The sequence below is a fragment of the Oryx dammah genome, unplaced genomic scaffold (genome assembly GCF_014754425.2).
Source record: "Oryx dammah isolate SB20612 unplaced genomic scaffold, SCBI_Odam_1.1 HiC_scaffold_27, whole genome shotgun sequence".
NCBI classification, from domain to species: domain Eukaryota; kingdom Metazoa; phylum Chordata; class Mammalia; order Artiodactyla; family Bovidae; genus Oryx; species Oryx dammah.
In genome coordinates this window covers 49,815,468-49,838,991 of record NW_024070211.1, presented here as the reverse complement: position 1 = coordinate 49,838,991, position 23,524 = coordinate 49,815,468, and the positions used below count along the sequence as shown (strand labels likewise).

General features: G+C 36.2%; 1 protein-coding gene across 7 annotated transcripts in view; it reads right to left on the bottom strand.

Moving 5' to 3' along the window:
* Positions 1-2,995: 2,995 nt before the first annotated feature.
* The window catches only part of SF3B1 (splicing factor 3b subunit 1), a 64,674-nt gene continuing 44,145 nt past the window's right edge, over positions 2,996-23,524 (bottom strand). For 2 of the 7 annotated variants that reach the window (XM_040228875.1, XM_040228874.1), the window contains 19 exons: positions 19,677-19,914; positions 18,203-18,415; positions 17,833-17,954; positions 16,208-16,405; positions 16,010-16,111; positions 14,652-14,831; positions 13,923-14,009; positions 13,530-13,800; positions 13,097-13,242; positions 12,841-12,987; positions 12,575-12,700; positions 11,566-11,787; positions 11,104-11,286; positions 10,911-11,022; positions 9,334-9,454; positions 8,887-9,018; positions 7,550-7,822; positions 5,642-5,858; positions 4,872-5,355 (listed from right to left, as the gene is read on the bottom strand). In XM_040228875.1, the coding sequence (XP_040084809.1) occupies positions 5,197-5,355; positions 5,642-5,858; positions 7,550-7,822; positions 8,887-9,018; positions 9,334-9,454; positions 10,911-11,022; positions 11,104-11,286; positions 11,566-11,787; positions 12,575-12,700; positions 12,841-12,987; positions 13,097-13,242; positions 13,530-13,800; positions 13,923-14,009; positions 14,652-14,831; positions 16,010-16,111; positions 16,208-16,405; positions 17,833-17,954; positions 18,203-18,415; positions 19,677-19,914 (3,249 nt within the window). In that variant the 3' untranslated portion in view covers positions 4,872-5,196. Of the gene's footprint in view, positions 5,356-5,641; positions 5,859-7,549; positions 7,823-8,886; positions 9,019-9,333; positions 9,455-9,851; positions 9,922-10,910; positions 11,023-11,103; positions 11,287-11,565; positions 11,788-12,574; positions 12,701-12,840; positions 12,988-13,096; positions 13,243-13,529; positions 13,801-13,922; positions 14,010-14,651; positions 14,832-16,009; positions 16,112-16,207; positions 16,406-17,832; positions 17,955-18,202; positions 18,416-19,676; positions 19,915-23,524 lie in introns of those variants that run through there. The other 5 variants (XR_005719037.1, XR_005719038.1, XM_040228873.1 and 2 more) reach the window with 5 other exon arrangements.

Here is a 23,524-nt window from a genome sequence, read left to right as displayed (position 1 = left end):
TTTGATCACCTTGCTGTCCAAGGGACTCTCAAGAGTCTTCTCCAATACCACAGTTCAAAAGCAGCAATTCTTCTGGGCTCAGCTTTCTTTACAGTCCAACTCTCACATCCATACATGACTACTGGAAAAACCATAGCTTTAACTAGACGGACTTTTGTTGGCAAAGTAATGTCTCTGCTTTTTAATATGCTGTCCAGGTTTGCAATAACTTTTCTTCCAAGGAGCAAGCATCTTCTAATTTCATGGCTGCAATCACCACCTGCAGTGATTTTGGAGCCTAAGAGAATAAAGTCTGGCATTATTTCCATCATTTCCCCATCTATTTCCCATGAAGTGATGGGACCAGATGCCATGATCTCAGTTTTCTGAATGTTGAGTTTTAAGCCAACTTTTTCATTCTTCTCTTTCATCAAGAAGCTCTTTAGTTCCTTTTTGCTTTCTGCCTTAAGGGTGGTGTCATCTGCATATCTGAGGTTATTGATATTTCTCCTGTCAATTTTGATTCCAGCTTGGGCTTCATCCAGCCTGGCATTTCGCATTATGCATTCTGCATATAAGTTAAATAAACAGGGTTACAATATACAATCTTGACGTACTCCTTTCCCATTTTGGAAAAAGTCGGTTGTTCCATGTCCGGTTCTAACTGTTGCATCTTGACCTGCATACAGGTTTCTCAGGAGGCAGGTAAGGTGGTCTGGTAATCTCATCTCTTGACAAATTTTCCAGTTTATTGGAAAGGCTTTAGTGTAGTCAGTGAAGCAGATGTTTTTCTGGAATTCTCTTTGGTTTTTCAGTGATCCAACGGATGTTGGCAATTTGATCTCTGGTTCCTCTGCCTTTTCTAATCCAGCTTGAACATCTGGAAGTTCTTGGTTCACATACTTTTGAAGCCTAGCTTGGAGAATTACATCCTGGCTAAGAGGAGGCAGATTTCAGTTGGTGGCACCCTCAGGGCCCAGTACCCCCCCACCCCACCGACCCTGCTCAACTGTCATTGCTAAGGAAGTCAGGCGCCCAGGTCACAACAGGCCCTCAGGATCCTCAGGCCACACAAACAGCAGGGGATAGGTCCTGCAAACTGTGACCCAAGCAGACTGCCACTGCCATTGTCATAGAGGCGGGGACAGGGGAGAGGTTCACCACTTCCTCAAGGCCTGGGCCAATCAGTGGCTGGTCTTGGTGGGGGCTCTGGAGCCTTGCAAGACACAGCCCCCAGCCTGTTTCCTGGGTGGGTAAGGTGGGGGGACCTGGGGAGAAAGCAGCGATCCACCTCTTCCCTCACTCTCCTCTCAACCACCACCTCTTGGCCTGACTGTTGACTGAATGGGCCCACAAATGGTGGCTCACTGACACTTGGTTGCTTATGGGAGAGACCCACTGCAGCACCAATCAATGGCTGAGCAAGACCACTAATGGTCCCTAGCAGTAACCATTGCCTGGTAAGGACGTGCAGGGTAACAGTGGCACAGCAATTCCTTTGTGCTAAGGGCTGCACTTCGCCAGGCTATATTACAATAGGAACTTCTGCCCCTTATATCATCATATCATTACAACATTGGGAATGCAATGGTACCGTAGCCTATGCTTCTCAAACTTTAATGTACATATAAGTCACCTGAGAATCTTATTAAAATGCTGATCCTTTCCGTAGATCCGGGGTAGTATTTTGTTTTTAGTACCCAAGTCATGTTTGACTTTGTGATCCCATGGACAGCAACCTGCCAGGCTCTTCTGCTCACGGGTTTTCCCAGGCAGGCATATCAGAGTGGGTTACCATTTCCTTCTACACTGTATTTTAAAAAATTTATTTTTGGCTACATCTGGTCTTGTGGTGTGCCATTGGCCCAGAAAAGCTTCTCTCTAGTTGTGGCCTGTGGGCTTTAGTTGCCGGGTGTCTTGTGGCATCTTAGTTCCCTGACCAGGGATAGAACCTGTCCCTTGCATTGGAAGGTGTATTCTTAACCACTGAACCACTAGGAAAGTCGAGTCTATTTCTCAAAACTGCAAGTGACACCAACACTTTTGACCTCCAGGCTAAACTTTCAGGAGCAATGACCTTGACATCTGGCATCTGAAGTTCTTCACAGGTGATCATTTTGGAGCCAAGCAATTTTCCTCCCATATATGTGAATTCTATATTCTGCTTTGGTAATCAAAACTACGCAGAGCACCCAGTTGCATATTACACTTTATACACATTACACACTACAGACACAGGTTAACTAGCAGGTTTAATTTTGGGGGGTTTGGATTTTTTTTTGTATATGATTTTCATTTATGACTACTTGTTTCTAAAGTAGTGGTATAACTATTTCTATATTTTGATGTCCATATGCCATGGACAAACTTTTCATGCCTACAGACCCACCACATTGCTGTCATCCTTACGGACAGAGGAAAAGATGTTTCTCTTTCTATCCAAGAAAACCCCTCCATAGATGCCCTGACTTACAACTCATCGAAAACACACTGGTTACTTCTTTTGCTAATCAGCCTGCTCTACTTTATCTAGTCCTAAACTTTCTCTATAGTAGTACTGGTAAAAAAAAAATTGTTTCATGAAATTACATTATTTAAAAACAAAGTGAATGCAAGACAATTTTAATTGCTGAATTTAGCTGAAAGATGCTGCCATCTACTGGACTGTCAGAGATGGTATACATCCTACAATGCCAGGAAAGTGATCCACACAACAGGTGTGTCTGGCCCAAAATGTCAATAAAGCCAAGGTTGAAAACCTAGCTGTAATTTCTGCTTTATCTAACCTTGCAAGATTTAGGAAGCACTAAACACCAGATAACCAAACAATTGAACCTATATGGCTCCAACTGTCTTTTTCAGTTCTTTATTAAGAACAGTATTCTTTGGTTTTTCAACATTAAGTTCCCTTAACTGGGAAAAAACCCAGAGTTCAATACCATTAAAATGGCACAACCACAACAGTGTAGTGCAGTAATAATACAAAATCAACTAAGATTAAAAACTGGTCTAAGACTTTGGATATAATAAGTTTTATTCATCTGGTGGTACTTGATGCTCACAGGGCACCATACAACAATCTTTAAAAATACAGTAAGAAAAAAATTGAACAGCCAGAGAGATCAATTCCATTAGAGGGCCCACAGGAAAATCAACAAAAGCCCACAGAAAAACCCACCCACTGTCCCCTCAGAACATTAATTTCTTCCTTTTAAGTTTGGCTTTAAGAAACACCAAAGGAAAGTGCGAAAGAAAGTCTTTGTTAAAACATCACATAGCGTCTTTCACATAAGTATCTCACAAAATGCTTTCCTTATTCCAGAAGCATATAAAATAATTCAAACATTTGTGAGCCTCATTTGGTCCCAACTTTTACCATCACAGGCCTCAGTATTTGCCTCACCTCTGTCCTCAAGTTTCTGAATCAGTAAAAAACTACTTCCAATCATCTTTGCTCCACACTGCCACTACAAAGCATCAAGGGCCAAAGCAAATTGAACTTATGCAAAAACCTGAATATGTTACTAAATTTTCCAAAGACTGGTTTAAAAGCAAATCTTGGCTTTGAAATTTCGTTGTATTCAATTTTCACAATTAGTAATTACTGAAGGTCATCTGACATCGAGCATGAGAGAGAACAGCAGGATTTAAAGTTGCACGGGGGATACCGTTACAGTAACTTCTAAAAATAGATGATTTTGGAAATTTTGTACCACTGACACATTGTCATGAAGTTATGTCACATAAGAAACTAGTCACTGATCAGCTAATGCTCAGTATCAATTTTGTACAAGTCAGCCAATTATAAGCTATTTCTCAAGTTTAAGCCTCCAAAACAGGGAGCCCTAAGTATTAACAGTTCAATAAATTAACCTAATTTCAGGATACTGGTTTTCCTTACTGTGGCAGAGTCATCGTATGTTTAGGCTGCTGCAGCAGCTCATTTCTCATCAGAGTTCATGTTAAGTACTATAACATAAGGAGATAAACTAAAATAGCTATGGGAAGATTAACACCTAAAACTAAAAAAGTTTTGGCCACCAGGGAAAAACAAAGATATACTTTATTATTAAAAAAAGGTACTGTATTAATGCTTGGTTCTTCTAAATTTGAATGGCATTTCAGCTTATGCTCAACACCTACTGATCATTATCTGATAACTGATTGATGTTACCTGATACTTAAGCAAAACTAAGCAAACCTAGACATTACAGCTGCTGCCATTGTGTAGTATTATTACATAAGTAATCTGTAACTAAATGTTTCCCCTTTTCCATTATACTGTATTTCCTAAGGGCAAGAGGCAGGTCAGAAGTACCTCTGCATCCCTACAACTAACCACAATGGCTGACATACAGTAGGTGCTTAACAGGTATATACTATTGAGTAGTGGCTTACGACATCACATGGGCAAAGAACTCAAAAGATTGTCTTATTCTAACTAGCATGACAGAGGTAGCCTCACTCCCTACAGGTAGAAGTTTAAGCTACTTTTCCCACATTCTAAACAGAATTGTCACGAGTTGGATATGACTTCAATTACTTCCCTTAAGCAAATTCATAAGCATTTTGAGAAATCAAGAGATGAAAGGCGCTATGCAAGTGCAAAATAATATTAAAGACAGTTCAGCAAAGGTGCTATATTTTCTAAGGTGATGGAAGGGTTGTGCTAGTTTGAGGTTAACACCCTCAAAGCTACTCTTCCTAATGTCTTTATCAACAGAGCAATGGAATTTTGACAAAGATACCATAACTTTATATAGCTTGTATTCTACTAACTACTCTCTATAAACCAGGTGACAGAAAACGATATTAAGCCACTTATTCTACAGAAACCAGTACTTTATCAAAGTTCCGCATTTTACAAGTCATGTTCAAAAAACACACACGAGTTAGCATTTTGTACACAAACGTTTATTTCTCAATTAAACATTCCCTTTAAACACAAGGAATGAATTCTAAATCTTCATAAACATGAATTAAAAATGAAAGCCCTCCAGTATAGTGTGTGTAATCACTGTGTTCTTGGTCACTACTGGCGTTTACTGCTTAACATCAAAAACAAAAGTTATTTAAAAATCATGCTACTGGATTTCTAGCTCTTTCTCTAAGACCAGTTCTACGCTGATCTGCAATGTTTAAAAGTTTACATCACCAAATCAAAGCAAGTTTAAGGTGTGAAACAGCTGTGCATTAAACACAAAATAAACAATAAAGTTACAAGATATAGTCAAGTTCGTAACGAATATAGGTGTTCTTATCATCGTTGTAGATTCTTGGGTAATGTGCTATGAGAGCATCCTGTGAACCGATGTAGATGGAGTTGTAAATTTTCCAATACACATCTCTGACTTTCCGGGCTGGGTGAAACAAACCCTAGAATAATTAAAAGGTTACATTATTTCAAGAAATACATAACCTTAACATAACTAACAAACAAACCATAAAGATATGGTTCTAAACATCTCCCTTTGAGAGAGGAAAAAAAGATGTCAATTTCATGAAACTGAAGTGGGCAAGGACAAAATCTAATCTTCTCTCCCCTCATAACTGTTTTCCCATATGGCACAAATATATCTTCCCTAATGATAATCAGGAACAGTGACTTAAGTCAACTAAATTACTTTTTCAATGAATACTGTTTAAAAAATCTTTAACCTACCTGTAAACAATACTGTAGCATTCTACATGGTCCAATAGCAACTCTCAGACCCTCCAGGGCCCCCATAACTGCCTGAATTACATGGGGAGATGTCTCAAACACATTGGGCCATACATAGTTCAACAAGTGATTCAGCGAATCTTCACAACCAAATCCATAAACCCCAAGTGACATGTGTTGCACCACTGCACTAGCAGTCTGTCTGTGTACAAGGTCCCTGTAATGGAGAGAGGAAAAAAGCTTTTTATTAAGATGCAGTCTTAGATTCACAGAAAATACTTGTGTGCCCATTAGAAACTAAATCACAAATTCAGTGCTTGGAATGGATGCAGAGTCATCCTTACACCTCGTGTATCTGACATAGGATACCTTTAGAATGACTGATGATTCTACTTGAGAACTTTTGCTTTGATGATTCAAACCTGCTCACATGGCTCAAAAATAAGCTATATTTTTCTTTCAGAGTAATAGGAGCAAGAAGGCCCAGCACAATGTGTATTTTTGCAAGCTACTAAAAATAAGAGGGGATACATGACTCTTAACATACGAACAATTAACAGTAATATCTCATTTTAAACTCTGTAAATTTAAAATCTTTGAAAGTAATTCAATACTGTATACAGTAAATAATTAAAATGAGATTAAATCCCTTCCCTTGTGGTTTTTTAAAAAGATCCATTCAAGAGTTCAATTTGGGGAAAGGAAGAGCAGGACTACTAATTTTTTCAAACCTAGAAAAAAGAACTTTTATCACCTCCCATGTTTTGACTGACTTTATGACAAATCATTGACTTATTTATTCCACAATTTAGTCAACTGAGTACAAGTATCAGATAAAACGTCTATGATAGGTATAAAAACAATTTCATACGTTTTACCCTCAAAGGCAGGAAGAGAACCTTAAAAGGTATTTAAGAGAAAAGAATACCCTTTTCTCTTAAACCTTAAGAAGAAAAAAAAAAAAGCACCTGAACCGACTTAGTTACTAGCATCTTTATTTCTCTTATTTATTATAATAATCTATTAGGCATAGATTATAATGAATCTGTATTCCTCCTTGGTAAATTTCCCAACTAAAGTAATGTTTCTTGGTATTAGGACTGTTTCAATCACCTCCAGCAATACTTTATCAGGGGTCACCATCTGAATAACTGGGGGCCTGCAGTGACAATAGTGTGGCTCTGGCAGGCTATGTTCAGTAGTTAAAAGTGTCTCTGCCTCACCTGCCGTAACAAAAAGCTAAAAAGATCAGGTCTCTTTGTTATATCAATAAGCTCATGCTCATCATTTTCTTTTTAATTTTTAAAACAAAAGTTGATTGGAAATTTCCTGATGGTCCAGTTGTTAGGACTCAGCGCTTCCACTATTGGTGCCAGGGTTCAATCCCCTGGTCAGCTAAGTAAGCTCTCACAAGCCTCATAACATGGCCAAAAAAAAGGGGGGGGGCAGTTAAAATGAAGAGGGGGCACACTTGGGAGAAAAAATTGGGGGAACCATTATAGCATATATCTTTTTTTTCCCCTTTGGCTATGCAGGATCTTCGCTGCTGCACAAGGGCTTTCTCTAGCGGCAGAAAGCAGGGGCTACTCTCTTAATTGTGGTGACTTCTCTTGTTGCAGGGCACAGGCTCAGCAGTTGCACTGCATGGGCTTAGTTGCCTCATGGCACTGGAATCTTCCCAGACCAGGAAGATTCCCCTGTTTTGGCAGGTGGATTCTTAACCAGAGGACCACCAAGAAAAGTACTATATTATATACCTTATTTGGAGATAATAGTCACATTAATAGTTTCATAAAAATCCAGGCTAGTAGTCCTTTCTTTACATCACAACAAGCAGGTTATCTAATGATTACTTCAATAAGTTCTCTAAAATAAAAGATTTTTTTGTGCTTAGTTCAAGTCACTTACCTATCCATTAAAGCATCCTCAAGTAGTGGTGTTACAGCATAAATGTAGTCCTTTCCCATTTCACCAATATATTCAAACAAGAAGGAAAGTGACTTTAACACTCCATTTTGAACATTCAGTTCAGGAACTCTGTATTCATTCATTAAGGCAGGTAGTACTGTGAAGGGTGAACATGTTTCAGCGACAATAGCTATGGCCACAGTTGTACAAACTCTGTTCTGCCTTTCCTGAACTTTTAGGTTGTTGAGAAGTGTAGCCAATACATCATGAGGGCTGGAAAAAAATAAATGTGTCAGCAAACTGTTAGTATACAAGTCAAAATTTTTTTCAGAGGGAAGAAAAATGATCAAAGGATGGAACTCAGTCATTTTATGCTATGGCATTGTTTCTACTTAACAAATTCATTTTAATTAAAATGTTCACTTTAATGAAAATATTCAAATGGATTCATTTTCAAATATAATTCAGTTTTTAATAAATTTCATTGAATGAAATATCATTTCATTACATGTTTAGTCTGAGAATTCTTTGAGTGGTCAGAACATGGTCTCCCATGCCATAACATACAAAATCTGTTTCCCTTTTATCTTCCTGCCCACACACCTTTACCACATTTATTCTCCTTCTTTAAGGATTTATTTTACCACAAATTTAAAGGGATATAGGAACTAAAAGATTGTATTAGCACAGCTATTCATTGCAAATTGCTTGACTTTCATCACAAATATTTCATCACAAGTGAAAACATACTACAGCTACCAAAAAAGGGGTGGAGGAGACTCTAATTATATATAATCAACTTTTGTTATGTTTGAGAATATCTTGTTATTATGCCACATGTACATGAAATATCTCATTTTCTACAATGACTATTCTAGTTTGGTTCTGCTGGAGTGAAAGCAAATAACCACAGATTATCTAACAAAATAGTTATAATTTTTAGTTGTCAGTGGATTAATTTTAGAAAAATATTTTCAAAACACATGAAGTATTAAGTTGAGAATTGAACTATGTTAACTATTTTAGCGATATCCAAAAAGAACTGGCCTTAATATTTTAAATAACCAAAAAGAATCAACAAAATCTGAACTCCTTCTGAAATGTTTCCCTCTCTGCAAACACTGAAATGTTATTAAATGAAATTTTATATCCTTCTATTTTAATTCAATTTAAGATGAAAAAAAAACATTTCAAAAATTGAAGGTCATTGGTTAAAGTCTATTTTAACTGCATTACTCATACCTTACCTTAAAAGAGCTTACAGAAACAGAAGCATCTTTTAACGTTACATCAGTCTATTACAAAGTAAAAAAAAAAAAGACATAAATAATACTCACCCAATGGCCTTTGCAATATAACCAAATGTGTTGACTGTGGCTCTACGAATAGCTTTTTTGTGTGCTTTTAAGAGCTCTAAAAGCTCAAAGCAAATCCTCATCCATTCTCTTGCAGATACATATTCAGCTCCCCTGGTTTAAAAATAAAAGTTTAATTTGTTCATGACAATAAATTTTAAAAGGTAAATTTAAAAATTCAGTTCTCAAAACATGATTAGCAACTCATTTTAAGCATACTACTTATAAATTGTTACTGTTCAGAAGAGATGGATTATTTTTAAATAAAAGCAAAATTTAAAAATATACTGCTACTCCTTCATTACCATTCAAACTGAAATTTCACTGAAAATATTAGCCTGACCATATATACTTACATTGCAAATTTGCCAAGTGAATAAAAATGTAAAAATCAATATTACTTTAAAAATATTTAGGTAATCTGCTTACCTATCAGCAATACGCCCAACAAGATCAATACAATTCTCCTGTACTTTTTCATGCCTATTCTTTAAGATGGGGGTGAGTCTAGGCAGCAGATCTTTAATTGGTGGGGTCATCTTATGCATACCTATTTAACAAAAGTCAACACACTATCAATTAACATGTAAACTGCAAGCTTTGCTCATTTTATCTTTCACTTAACAATGTAATATATGTGACTAGGCATAAATACAAACTTACAGCTGCCTATAGAAAGAAAAAGCCCCAGATTCTGACCAAACGCAGAATTTTTAACTTTTCATTAACAACTTCTCATTATGTATGTATAAAAATGAAAGAAATTAGTGAAGTGATTTAAAGAATGATGGATACTCAACAACAAAAAAATTCCATTTAGTTCTGAAATGTATTTGTACACTGACATTTAAATATGGGGACAGCTTATGTTCCGGCCATACACAACAATATAAGCCAGAGGGAGACATGTAAATTAAAGCAAAATTTTCCAGAAAGGGCCCCCTTACCCTTTAACTGCAAAACAAACAGATCTCCAGTCTCCCTGCAATGCAGGGCATACTTGGATGGTATTTACACCTACGAAGAGAGAAAAAAGGAGGCAGCTGGCAGGGGCTCTTGTTCTAACTAGAATTGCTTGCTCTGATTCTCTCTCCATTGCTTTTCCCATGTTTCTCTGACCAACAATATGGTTTATAATTCCTTGCAAACCAGAGCCCCTCAAGTGGCCAAGTAACTGATTTTTAGCTCCAAATATAGAGGACAGGGCTGAACTGTGATTTGTATGTAAATGCAATGGTTCAAAGACATCCTGTATTGCATAAAAACCCCTTACTAAAACAAGAAAAACAGTGGCTTATTTCAATCTCCTGATAGGTTATTTCTGCCCCTCCAAACTCTGCAGAAGTCTGCAATAGTTCTATTCAATTACAATGAAGAATAAAACACAAGACCATATTTATTGCTCCATCATAAGGCCTTTAAAGAATAAAAGCTTTATTCTCCACACCCAAAAGAATTTGAAATATACTTGTTTTAATTTTGGGTAAAAAGCTGAAAGGGTAGTTTAAAAGTATTGGATTTAAATAATGAGATTATTTGATCGATTCACTTTTCTCCCTGGTTATCACTCCTTGAACTTAATGGCAAGTAGGAAAACCTGCCATAACCATTTTACTCAAGTTGAGTAAATATATCATATTTAGTCTTAAAATTTCAGAGTTCTCTCCACCCACCATTGCCCTCCTGTATATTCCAGGTGAAACACTGTATTTTTAGGGCCCTGTTATCCCATGACTTCAAAGTTTTTGAGTTGTGACTATTCACTCCTCTCTTGCAAGTCCTAAAACTTGCCCTCTTTTCTCTTTTAAAGTAAAATATAAATAGGTTTTGGGAGGTAAGATTCTTGTGACTTCCAAACTTAACTATATTTTTTAGTAGTTAAAAAATTGTATCAGATATCATCACTCAACTCCTAAATAGGATTCTATATTTTACTTTCAAAAAATCCAAAGAAGTTTTAAAAAGCAAAAAACAAAAAATTCTTCCATAACCAACAAATTCCATACCTATTACATTTACAATGGCCTTCAGTGCTCCAAGAATGCTGCCCAAAACTTCAGGGTACTCTTCACCCAAATACTCATACAAAACAACACCCAAATGCCCCATCAATTTTTCCTGTTTAAAAAAAAAGATGAAATGTTACTGTTTATCCTATTTCTTTCGGTGAATAAATAAGAATCTGATATAGAAGTTTACCTCTTGACAAGTCTTCATGACAACAGCTGTTCGAGAGATCAAGTCAGCTGCCTGCTGCCTAACTTTTGCTGATTTGTTATTTAAACGCCACAAAACTGTACCACAGATCTGAGGCAAGTAAGGTTTGACTCGTTTGCCAAGAGCATTGACCACTGTACCAAAGCCGTTCAACATTACTGAGTCCTTATTTAAAAAAAAAAAAAAAGGCCAAGTTAAATATAAAAACTATATTCAATGTGAACAAGAATTCAGTTTGTGACAAAACAGTTAAAATATACTAATATTCAGCTTCCAAAAATTTATTCTAAAAATGTGATGTAAAAGAACATTTCTTTGTAGTTAACTGAATAAATATGGGCATTTAAATTTTTTAATTACTCTTTAGTGATAATATTTCCTTGAAACTACTTTTTACAAATATGACAGCCAATGGCAACTTGCCATAATAATTAGTATCATTACCTCTGTAGTCTGTTCTTGGAAAGCATAAAGAATACCATCAATCAGTTGTTCTTCAAGTTTATGATCAATATCTGCTGCTCCCAAGTTGCCCATGATTTTCTCAATTGTCTCCATAACCATTTTTCTGTACTGTTCAGCTTCATCTTTTAGATCATCCACAATCCTGGATATAATTTCTGCTGCACCTACTTTGTTTGCCAACTCCACAGTAGTATCAACTAACTAAAAAAGAGGAGGGAAAAATCAATTTACTGCTTTTCTAAGGAAATACAGAGAAATTATGAAAATGGAATATTCTAAAGATACTATTTAGCTAGTCAGTGTGCTGAGAACAGCTGGCTCCAACTATTAAAACTTTAAGATGGGACTTCCCTGGTGGGACAGTGGATAAGAATCTGCCTGCCAATGCAGAGGACATGTCTTTGATCCCTGGCCAGGGAAGATACCACATGCCCAGACCAACTAAGCCTGTGCACATAATTATTGAGCCCACGCTTTAGAGTCCATATGCTGCAACTACCGAAACCCAAGAACCCATGAGCCAGAGCTCCACAACAAGAGAAGCCACCACAATGAGAAACCCATGCACGGCAACAAAAAGCAGCCCCCGCTTGCTACAACTAGAGAAAGTCCAAGAGCAGAAACAAAGATCTAGCACAACCAAAAAAAATTTTTTTTTAAATAATAAAACCTTAAGAAAAAGATGGCCAAAAAAATTAAGTGTGAGTCTATGTCAAGGGGATTAAAGATTATATTCACGCTTCATTTAAGCCAGATTAAGTAGTTCATTTACTAGATAAAAATGTCAATTCAGAGTTGGCTATTTATTCTAGAATGCAAACTCAAAATGAAAATTGACTTGCTGACTAAAATCCATCCTCTTTCACAATCAAGCAAACAATCTATGAGATCCTCAAGGCAAAATGACTTATGTAATATGCGATCAAACTAATGGATTAACTGAAAGAATTTCTGAAAATATTTTTTTTTTTAAACAATAAACACTTACCTGTCGGTAATTTCTTCTATCCAAAGCCATTCTATGTTGCCAAAAGTGTTTAAAAAAGGGAGGAAGGATCTCTGTTTTAATGTAGTTTGCTTCTACACCATCTGTTCCACAACACTGCTTTACCACCTAAAATGTTCAAAAAGATAATAATAGCAGCAAACACAGTCCTCGTCTAAAATGTATTTTTTAATGATGTAGAATTCTCTTTCAACAATGAAACACATCCAATTTAGATTAATAAATACAGAACAATTTGGAACAAGTACCTTTAGCACAATTTTCTTCATTTCTTCATCAGGAGACTGGAATTCTCGAATAAGAATTAACATCACTTCTCTAGTATAGTAGTTGGCATATTCTGCATCCATGAGAGGAATAAGATACCCAATAGCCTTTAAGAAAGCGGCAAGACCCTATTAAAAAAAAATATATATATATATATATATATTTAGTGAATTAGATTTAGGTCACTTGAACTTCAATGAGTAGAAATAAAAAACACAACCAAACTGATGAATTTACCTTTCCTCTGTGTTGGCGGATACCCTTCCACAGAGGCTTTAACACAGAATCGAAAGATTCGATACCATAAGGGGTTGCTGCTTCAGCCAGGGCAGCAATGGCCAAAGCACTAATGGTCCGAACTTTTTGCTGCTCATCCACAAGACCTATAGAAAGCCAAAACGCAGGTTTCAACTAAGCAACATTGCCTAGTTTTAACTCAGATAGTACTACTGAGATCCCAGCAATACATCTAACCGTTTAGTCAAACTGCAGAATCTGTTCACAATGGACAAAGTTAGGCAAAAGTCAGTATGAACTATAGACTATTAGCAGCTAATATTACAAATCATAAACTATATGGTGTTTATGTAGGTCACCTTCCACTTCTCCAAAAATCAGTAGCCTAAATTTCAGGAAACCTGTCTGAAAACAAAGTTATCCTACAACTTACCATGTTCAATGATTTCAACTAAACTTCTGAGATGTGGCAAGATGGCACAGCCCATGAGAATAGCTATCTGCTGTACAATCTTTATACCAGTGTGTCTCGCTTGCCAGGACTTCTTGCTTTTGCACACAGCTTTTAAGAAAGGCAATAACGAAGGAATGCCCAGAGCAGAGGCTACAACAGCAAAAGCTCTAGCTGTTGTGTTACGGACATACTCATCCATGTTATCTATATCAGGTCTCATGGTAGAGATCATAGTAGCCAGTCCAGCAGCCTGAAAGTTCAAGAAAAAAATGATAGTAATGAGTTGATAACATTAACCTTCAATCATTTTGTTCTAAAATTGAATAATCCTATCAACAAATATAAAACTTTCTTTTCCAGAAATATAAATACCTTTGCCAAATTAGAAATAATCTCTCTGCCTTCCACTCGAGCGTAGTAATCTTCATCAATCAACAATGGTTCAATGACCACTAGGATCTGAAAAAGAGAAGGAGCTATATTTTCACATCAGTTACTGATGCAATGCTCATGTAACAGAGTACATATAAGGAAATTTTTAATTTCTAAGACTGTGTTAATTAAGGGACAGATTAAGAATTTTAATCACACAACTTTAAACCCAACATAAACATCAGTATTTGGGAGAAATGGTAATACAAAAATTATTAAATACAATATACACACACACCCCTATCTGCATTTTACAATTCTAAGTCATAATTACCATCAGCAAAAAGATGGTTCTTAGTACTAAATGGCTAATGATACAGAAACATACATTTTCACATTCTAATATCAATAAAAGCAAATTAAAAATATGAGTACTATGAATCCACTATATAGGATGGCCAAAAGTTACATCTATTTATACATGTATTTGTATATGTACCTACGTGCAAAGAAAAAGGTCCAAGGGCATGTAAATGTAACAATGGCTGAGTATTCTTTAAAAGGAGCTGAAGTTTCCCTTTTTTATTGTAAATGTATAGCATCAGTTGTTACTTTTTAAGAATTTTTACATTTCATAAATACATCTATTGATAAGTTGGTAAAAAAAATTATGAATTATTTTTATATCAAAATATATCAAGTCATTAGAAACACAACTGGAGAACAAACCTTGTGTACATATGGTCGAACTAAGTCATCAAGTTTGTATAATATTCTATCAATAACTTTCACAAGTAAATGACGCTCTTGATCCTCAAGTGTAGGTGACATCAGCAGAGGAAGAATCTGATTAAACAAAGGACCAGCTCCAAATTCACGAGCTTTATCAGTAATCTGACGCAATGCAGCCTGGAAGAAAGAGTAAAAGGTAGGTTTCTTGATTATAAGCATTTTGAATGGGAGCAAAATAATTACTCCATGGTTTTCTGTAACTGAATATTTTAGTGTAAACTTCACACGGATATTTTACATACAGAAGGAAGTGTTCATTCCCATCAAAATTACTCTGAAGTTTGAACTCCTGTGTTAGAGGCTTAATCAATGTTTTCAGATAATTCAAACAGGGTAACAATGCTAGAGAAGGTGTGGAGAGAAGGGAACCTTCCTACACTGTTGGTGGGAATTTAAGCTGGTGAAACCATTGTGAAAACAGTATGGAGGTTTCTCAGAAAACTAAAAAATAGAATTATCATATGATCCAGCATCCCACTCCTGGGCATATATCCAGACAAAACTCTAACTCAAAAAGATACATATACCACCTATGTGCACAGCAGCTCTATTCACATTAGCCAAGCTGTAGAAACCACCTAAATATTCACTGACAGATAAATGGATAGATATGGCACATGTATACCATAGAATACTACTTATCCATAAAAAAGAACAAAATAATGTCATTTGCAACAACATGGATGCAACTAAAGATTATTATTGAGGTAAGTCAGAAAGAGAAAGACAAATACCATGTACTATCACTTAAAGGCGGAATCTAAAATACAACACAAATGAACCTATCAACAAAACAGACACAAAAAACAGACTTGTAGTTTGGGGGCGGGCAGGATGGACCGAGAGTTTGGGGTTGGTAGAATGCAAACCATTACATGTAGAATGGATAGAAAACAAGGTCCTAGTGTATAGCACAGGAAACTATACTCAATATCCTGTGATAAACCATAATGTAAAAGAACATTAAAAAAAAATATATACACGAATATAACTGAGTCACTTTGCTGTACAGCAGAGATTAGCACAACACTGTAAATCAACTACACCTTCACTAAAAAAAAATTGAAAAAAATATAAGAAAAAAAAGGGTAATTTAATAGAAAGAGTCACGAGAGTATAAAGTAAAACTCCTAAACTTCTCCTAGAGAACCAACCATTTTCAAACCACATATGATACTAATTTCCCTCATAATTCTACTAATTCCCTTCTTCAGCATGTTTTAAAGGCCTTGAGGATAAAATGGAGAATTTCTAAGATTATAATGAACATGATGATTTAACAAACTGGTACTTACCTTTCTCATAGGAGGTGTTCCATTCTTAATTTTTAAAAGCAACTTCATTATTTTTCTCTCTTTTTGCTCTTCTGGACTAAGAGTTGATTCATCGACATCAACCTAACAGTAAAAAGTAAAAAATTTAAAGGTTAGTGGAGATGTAATGACTTGTAACTGCTAAATAAAAAGTTAGTATTTTATGTTATTATCACTTACCAACAGTTTATCAAAGTACTGAATATCATCAGGTTTTAAAAATGGAAGATTTCCAGATGGTTGGTCATTAACGTTTTTCATAGTTCTATCTTCCGTTTGCATGTGGAAACCTGTCATACCACCCAAAGGTGTTGGAGTTGCTGTCAGCTTTCGAGCTGGAGTTCGAATAGGAACATATCCAGCTGGAGGAGGAAGTACCTATTACAGTTAAAAGATAGTTTAGGACTTTCTTAGCTTTATATAATAAATGATAACAAAAATGAATAATATGTGCACCTAAGCAGCTTTTTGCTTAGAGGCAAGAATTAACATCAATTAACATCAATCTCATTTTTCTATTTTAATTGTATGTTTAAAATATATGACAAGTATTACTCTTTCTCATCAAATTTAAATTTAGATTAAGTGTCTTAGTGTGGGGAAATCAGAAGATACATGAAGAAGGCTTACAAAATTCTGATCACTTTTAAACATTAGACTATATAAACATATTGGTGAACCAGCATCATATAAATGCAAATAAGCTCACAAAGTGCACAAAAAGATTATATTAAAATAATGAAAATTTTAAAATTAATTCATGTAAATCTCTGTGCTACAAAAGCAAATCTCTTTTAAGACTGTACAAAAATGAGTAACTGCATAAAAACCAAAAATGTTGAGCAAAGCCCTATAAATACACACCATTTGACTAAAAACAAAAATTCACTCAATATTCACAAAGGAGGATTTTCCCCTCTACTTATAAAGAAATCAATGAATGTAATTGAGACAGATACTCGGGTAGTCAACAGTAGGCTGGAGAGTGACTATACCCACAGTATTACATGGAGATTTGTGGTGATTTAGTCGCTAAGTCGTGTCCGACTCTGTGACCCCATGCACTGTACTGCACCAGGCTTCCTCTGTCCATGAGATTTTCCAGGCAAGAATACTGGAGTGGGTTGCCATTTCCTTCTCCAGGGGACCTTCCCCACCCAAGATTATAAAAAGTTATGAAGTAGTTAATTCATGCATACTTAAAAACAAATACTCTAGTACAAACCTAATGAGGGGAGAGAGGAAAATACATGAAACTGTTAAGAAGCAAGACATTGGCAGAAAAGGCCCAGTAAAGGCCATCAAATTACTTAGGTTCCAGCTCTGATTATAACATCAGCTATATGACCACGTTTAGACCATCAAAAGGTCCTTGAGTCAGAGGTACCTACAAAATTTTATACTTCAAAGTAAACTTCAAGTTGCTATGGTAAAGCAAGAACATTCTTTGTGTTCACTGGCAATCCATGCACTAAATACACATGATCTTGTGAGACATCAAGTAAAATAACCATGATCTAATGTGGAAATGAAACACACTTGGAAATATCTAAAGAATGAAACAGAGTAGTAAATTTAGGCAAGACCAATGCAAACTTTACCAGTTAGTATTTTCAAAGAATATTTAAAACAAAAACCAGGCAATTTCCTGGTGGTCCAATGGTTAGGACTCGTTGCTTTCATTGCTGGGGCCAAGGATCAATCCTCTGCCCCAGATTGATTGGGAACTGATATCCTCCAAGCTTCATGGCACACCCCTCCCCACCAAATCTACATTCTAAACACCAGGTTCATGTTGTTATTACCTTATATCCTTCTGGGAACATAGCATCTAATTCTTCATCAGACAATGGGCGATTTCTCTCATCAATTTCTCGCTCCCACCGCCAAGCCTGAAGCTGCTCAGGAGTCATACTCATTATGTGACCTACCAAAAAAGTACATTTCTATAATAATCTACACAGTGCAAGATTTTATCATCACATAGGTCCTTGGGATTGGATATAAGACAGTTAAGATCAATTCTAACATTCATTTTTATATTATAAACTCAGGCTTCCTTTTATGTCCTGTTATTCTTGCTAAAAATAGGCATTAATAACACACAGAAAACCACAAACAAAGTTCAAAATACTAACAGGGGAAAAAAATTATTTCCAATGATAAAGTTTCTACCTGGAGTAGGGGTGGCCATGTTCATGGCTGGTGTGCCAATTGGTGTTTTTCCAGGGGTCAGAACAGGAGTGCTTCCACCCATCTGACTAGCTGGTGTTTCATCCCAACGTGACTTTCTTTTACTGGCTCCGGGAGTTGGCGTTTCACCAATGGAATCTCCACCTCGATCTGTTCGAGGAGTCTCAGCCCATCCACTTCCATGCCCAGGAGTATCTTTAAAGAAAAAGTGAATAAGCCTAAAATTTTAACCACTGTCAAAAAAATGACTGTTTATTCTCAAACAGTTAACTCAAACTGATGAAGTTCAGTATTCTCAAACAGTTAACTCAAACTGATGAAGTTCAGAAACAAGAAAAGGAAACAGGAGCAAAGAATTTTTTTAATCACTCACAATACCACAACCCAGAAATAGCCACTTTGTGTATCTTGAGGCATTTTTCAATTTTCCAGAGTGAGATTACTCTGCACGTGCAATTTTATACTGCTTCTCTTATCCATTACATTACTGTTTTTGAGGGAGGAGGAGATGGGGGTGTGTGGTTTGTGGAATCTCAGGTCCCTGACTAGGGATTGAACCCAGGCCCCTGCAGTGAAAGCACTGAATCCTAATCACTGGACTACAAAGAATTCCCTAGATTACGTGTTAAAGCACTCTGCCCTATCATTAAACATTCTTTATAAATTCTTAATATAGCAGATGTACTATTAAATCTTAACTTTCAAAAACTATTCTCACAGCTTTAGAGAAGTCACACAAACAATGAGATTTAGGCAAATTTACACAGACAAAAAGTAGATGAGACGTTACCAGACGCTGGGATGAGGAAGAATGGTGAATTTATTAATGGGTTCAGCTTTTATTTGCAATGCAAAAGTTCTAGAAATGATAGTGATAATGGCTGCACAACATGTGAATGTACTTAATGCTACTAAATTGTACCCTTAATATTAAAAAAATAGCAAACTTGATGTTTTGTACAATAATGATGATATTACATGACAGTAACTGATGTTATTATACAATAATATAGTATTAAGTTATGGCCTATAAACTTTCTCCTTTCTTCCTGGGAAGCCCTGATGGCTCAGCAGTAAAGAATCCACCTGCAATTCAGGAGATGCAGGTTCCATCCCTGGTTCAGGAAGATCCCCTGCAGATCACAATCCACTCCAATATTCTTGCCTGGGAAATCCCATGGACAGAGGAGCCTGGCAGGGCTACAGTCCATGGAGTCACAAAAGAGTGGGACACAACTTAACGACTAAGCAACAACAAATATTTCTCCTAAAATAATCCTTAAACCTCTTTAAGAAGGGAAAAGATTTACACATATAATCCGCTCAGTTCTTAACCTGTCCCGAAAACATCTGGTTATTTATCTGTCTATCCAGGACCAGAAGAATTTCACCCATAGACCTACCTCATCAAATCAACATGTTACTCAAACACACGCCCAGATTCCACTAGAAGTACCTCTTTCTGTTTTGGGGGTCTCATCCCATCTGTTTTTACGAGCACTGGAAGTTGCGCCTCCATGGCCTGGTGTTGCGTGGCCTGGTGTATCGCCTCGTCCAGGAGTAGCAGCTCCCGCAGGTGTGTGACTAGGGGTAGGATCCCATATTTTTGAGCCTGGGGTTGCTCCAGGAGTTTCACTTCCCTTTGCACGACCTGGTGTTTCATCCCATCTTAAGGAAGGGGTATGTCCAGGGGTCTTAACAGAGTAAAACATTTTTATTTCAGACATCCACATGAAAGTAACTAGAACACTTAAAAAAAAATTTAAATGTTTTAGTTCATGATTAAGAGAGTAGATTATCCTTCTGCTGAAAAGATACCTACTTTCTAAGCAAACATGTTTATGACTAAAAACAATTTAAAGATTTAATTTAAAGCACTGAAAAAAGTCCTAGCTTAAAAAAACAACATATTTTGGGTAATAATCTTGTTATGCCACTAATGGTTCTGTAACTTTGAGAAAACATTAAGGTTTTTCTGTTGAGATCTCAAAAACTTTCAGTTCTAATGATATGCACCTCTCCAATCTGGGGCTTAGAAATGTAAGCACAAAGTTTCCCACTAAGAATATTTTTGTATTTTTGTTCAGTTTTATGTGTTTAATTAATTTAAGAATATTTTGAATCACTTGGGTAATTGTAACTTGATACTGGCATATAATTTCAAATTCTTGAAATGAGGTTAATTTATAATTTTTATATTACTCTCAAGGTTAATGAAAACAAAAAATTAGAAGCTGACTTAATCAAAAGTTCCATGGTAGTTCAAATAAAGACAAGTAGTGAGCGATATAGGGCATCAGACAGTGTGATAGTAAAATAACCTTCATAATGCAGACAATATCATATCAAAAATGGCAGGTCAATCAGTGGAAACAAAATTTGTATATAAATAATTCTATAAGTTTTGTAGTATATTTTTATGTATTTCTTTTAAAGTTGGATGCTCCACCCGAGAGTTCTATTTAGCTTATTTTGCAAATAAGAATCAGTATTTTTTTTTCTTTCAAAAGATTCTATATATTAATCAGGGTTAAGAAATTCTTAATTAGGTGAGTAAAGTATATAAACAGTTGGACCATAAAGAAGGCTGAGCACCTAAGAATTGATGTTTTCAAATTGTGATGCTAGAGAAGACTCTTGAGAGTCCCTTGGACTGCAAGGAGATTAAACCAGTTAATCCTAAAGGAAATCAACCCTAAATATTCATTAGAAGGACTGATGCTGAAGCTCTAATCCTTTGGTAACCTGATATGAAGAGCTGACTCACTGGAAAAGACCCTGATGCTGGCTGAGGGGAGGAGAAGGGGGCAACAGATGATGAGATGGTTAGATGACATTACCACCTCAATGGACATGAATCTGAGCAAACTTCAGGAGACAGCGAAGGACACAGAAGCCTGGCGTGCTGAAGTCCATGGGGTCGCAAAGGGTCAGACTCAACTTAGTGACTGAACAACACTAAACAGTAACAAGGCACATAAACTGCTAAAAAAATCTTTTAGGGAACTGCTCTTCCTGCTCAATCAGGTAGGAAAAAATTCTTCCTACTATCCACTGTAATTTTTACAGACATGATTAGAATGGAATTGTGTTAAATGAGAAACATGAAAGAAAATATGGTCTGAATCTCTAGTTTTTATAAAACAGACATCAACTCTTGGGTCTTCTTTTCTGTTAAAGACATATAAGACAAGTTTCTTTTTCTCGGTTTTCAAAATTTACACTGAATGCCAGCCACAGAATTTAACTTAGTAATATTTCTCTGCAGAATCAAGTCCTCTCATGTATCAGCAAGCAAATGGGAAGTCCCAAGATCTACCTTAAGCTAAATTGGTTGGAAATTATGTGTTAGATTTAGAACTCAGTTCTGAGTTTGGAAAAACACTGCCATGGTCTGACATGCTTTTCCTCATTTGTAAATAAATCTGCAGTAGCCTATGCTAGAGTGGACAGTGACTTAGACTAGGGTAGTGGGGACAGAGATCATGCAAAGTGGCTAGATTCTGAACACATTTAAAAGTGGGGCCAAGAAAATTTATTTTGCATAGGATATCAGATTAGAGAATAAAAGGAATATACGATGACCCTGAAGGGTTTGGTTTGAGCCAATATACATGGGAGCAGGATGTAAAGAGTGAATAGGGAAAATCAATTTTATTTTAGAAATACTGATTTTGAGATGCCTATCAAATACACATCAAGGTAAATGTGTTGGGTCTGAGGAACAGAGAAGTAAGGATGGATCTGTATATTTGGGAGTTGTCTTACAAAGACAATATGTAAAGACAGGAGCGAGATCCTAGAAAGTTAATTTAGGCTTAAAAGAGATCTGAGGACTGAGCATTAGAGTACATTAAATTTAAGGAAGCTGAGGATGATACAGCAAACAAGACTAAAAAGTAGTAGCCCCTAAGAGGAGTATTAGGAAAATCAAGAAAGACTGAAACCCAGAAGCTAGGGGAAAAAAGGGTATCAAAGAATGTCTACTGATATTCTGAGTAATATGAAGATTGAGACCTGACTTTTGGATTTAGCAATGAGGAAGTCACCTTGACAAAAGACAATTTGTTAGAGGGGATGCAAGCGAAAGCCTGGAGTGCCAAGTATAGATAAATGACTCACTCAAAGCATTCTGTAGTAAAGAGAAAGAAATGGGATGGTAGCTGGAAGGGGATGTGAGGATCAAGAGATGATTTCTTGCAGTTTTTTTTTTTTTTTTTTTTAAAGATAAAGATTAGAAAAATGTGTTTGTTGATGATAATAACCTAGAGTACAGAGAAAAAAACTGATGTTACATGAGAGTCCTTGAGTAATAAGAGATGGGAAATGGTACATAAACAGACGGGTTAAGCTGTATACAGTCAATTTGTACCAACAACCCATATTATAAGAGATGTAAAAGCAGAGTAGTTGAGAACATATACAGGCATACCAGTAGATTTCACAGTGGGAACATTTATACTGTTATCTTTTTAATTGTTCCTATTTGGGGTGGGAGAGAAATAGAAAGCAAAGTCACAAACTAAAAAGCAGCAGCTAAGGAGGTACAGGCTTCACAGAACATAAGGAAGTCATTTGAAGGGAAGGGGAATAGAGTCATTGCTTAATGATCAGAGTTTGTCTGAGTGATGAAAATGTTTCAGAATATAAATCATGGTGGTTCTTGTACAACATTTTAAGAGTAAAAAATATCATTAAATTGTACACTTAAAAATGGTTAAAATGGCAAATTGTATATTTGACCACCAAAAAAAAGTTTCTAGGAAAATAAACTGACAAAGAAAATGCAGTAGTAGTGTGTATCTGACACCTGTAGTCAGACTTAAAATCATCCATCTAGAAAATGAAGAGGACCATTATGTTATACTCAGCTTCCATAGAATGTGACGTACTTCCATATCTGTATTTAATATTTCAAAACAAACATCCCTTTACTTTAAGTTATAAACAGAACTATTTCGCCCAGAAGTCATGTTGAAGCCTTTATCCTTGCTGTAACTGTACTTGGGAGACTGAACCCTGAGTGAGGTAATTAGGTTAAATGAGGTCACAAGGTTGGACCCTAACCTGACAGGACTGGTGTCGTTACAGGCAGAGAAGAGACACCAGAGCTCCCTCACTCTTTCCACATGTGCAAAGGCCACATGAGGACACAGCAAGAAGGTAGACATCTACAAGTCAGGAGGAGCGCTCTTACTAGGTACTAACCCTGCCGGCACCTTGATCTTCAAGCCTCCAGAAGTGTGAGAAAATAAATGTCTCTTGTTTAAGCTACCCAGTCTGAGGTTATCTTGTTAAGTCAAC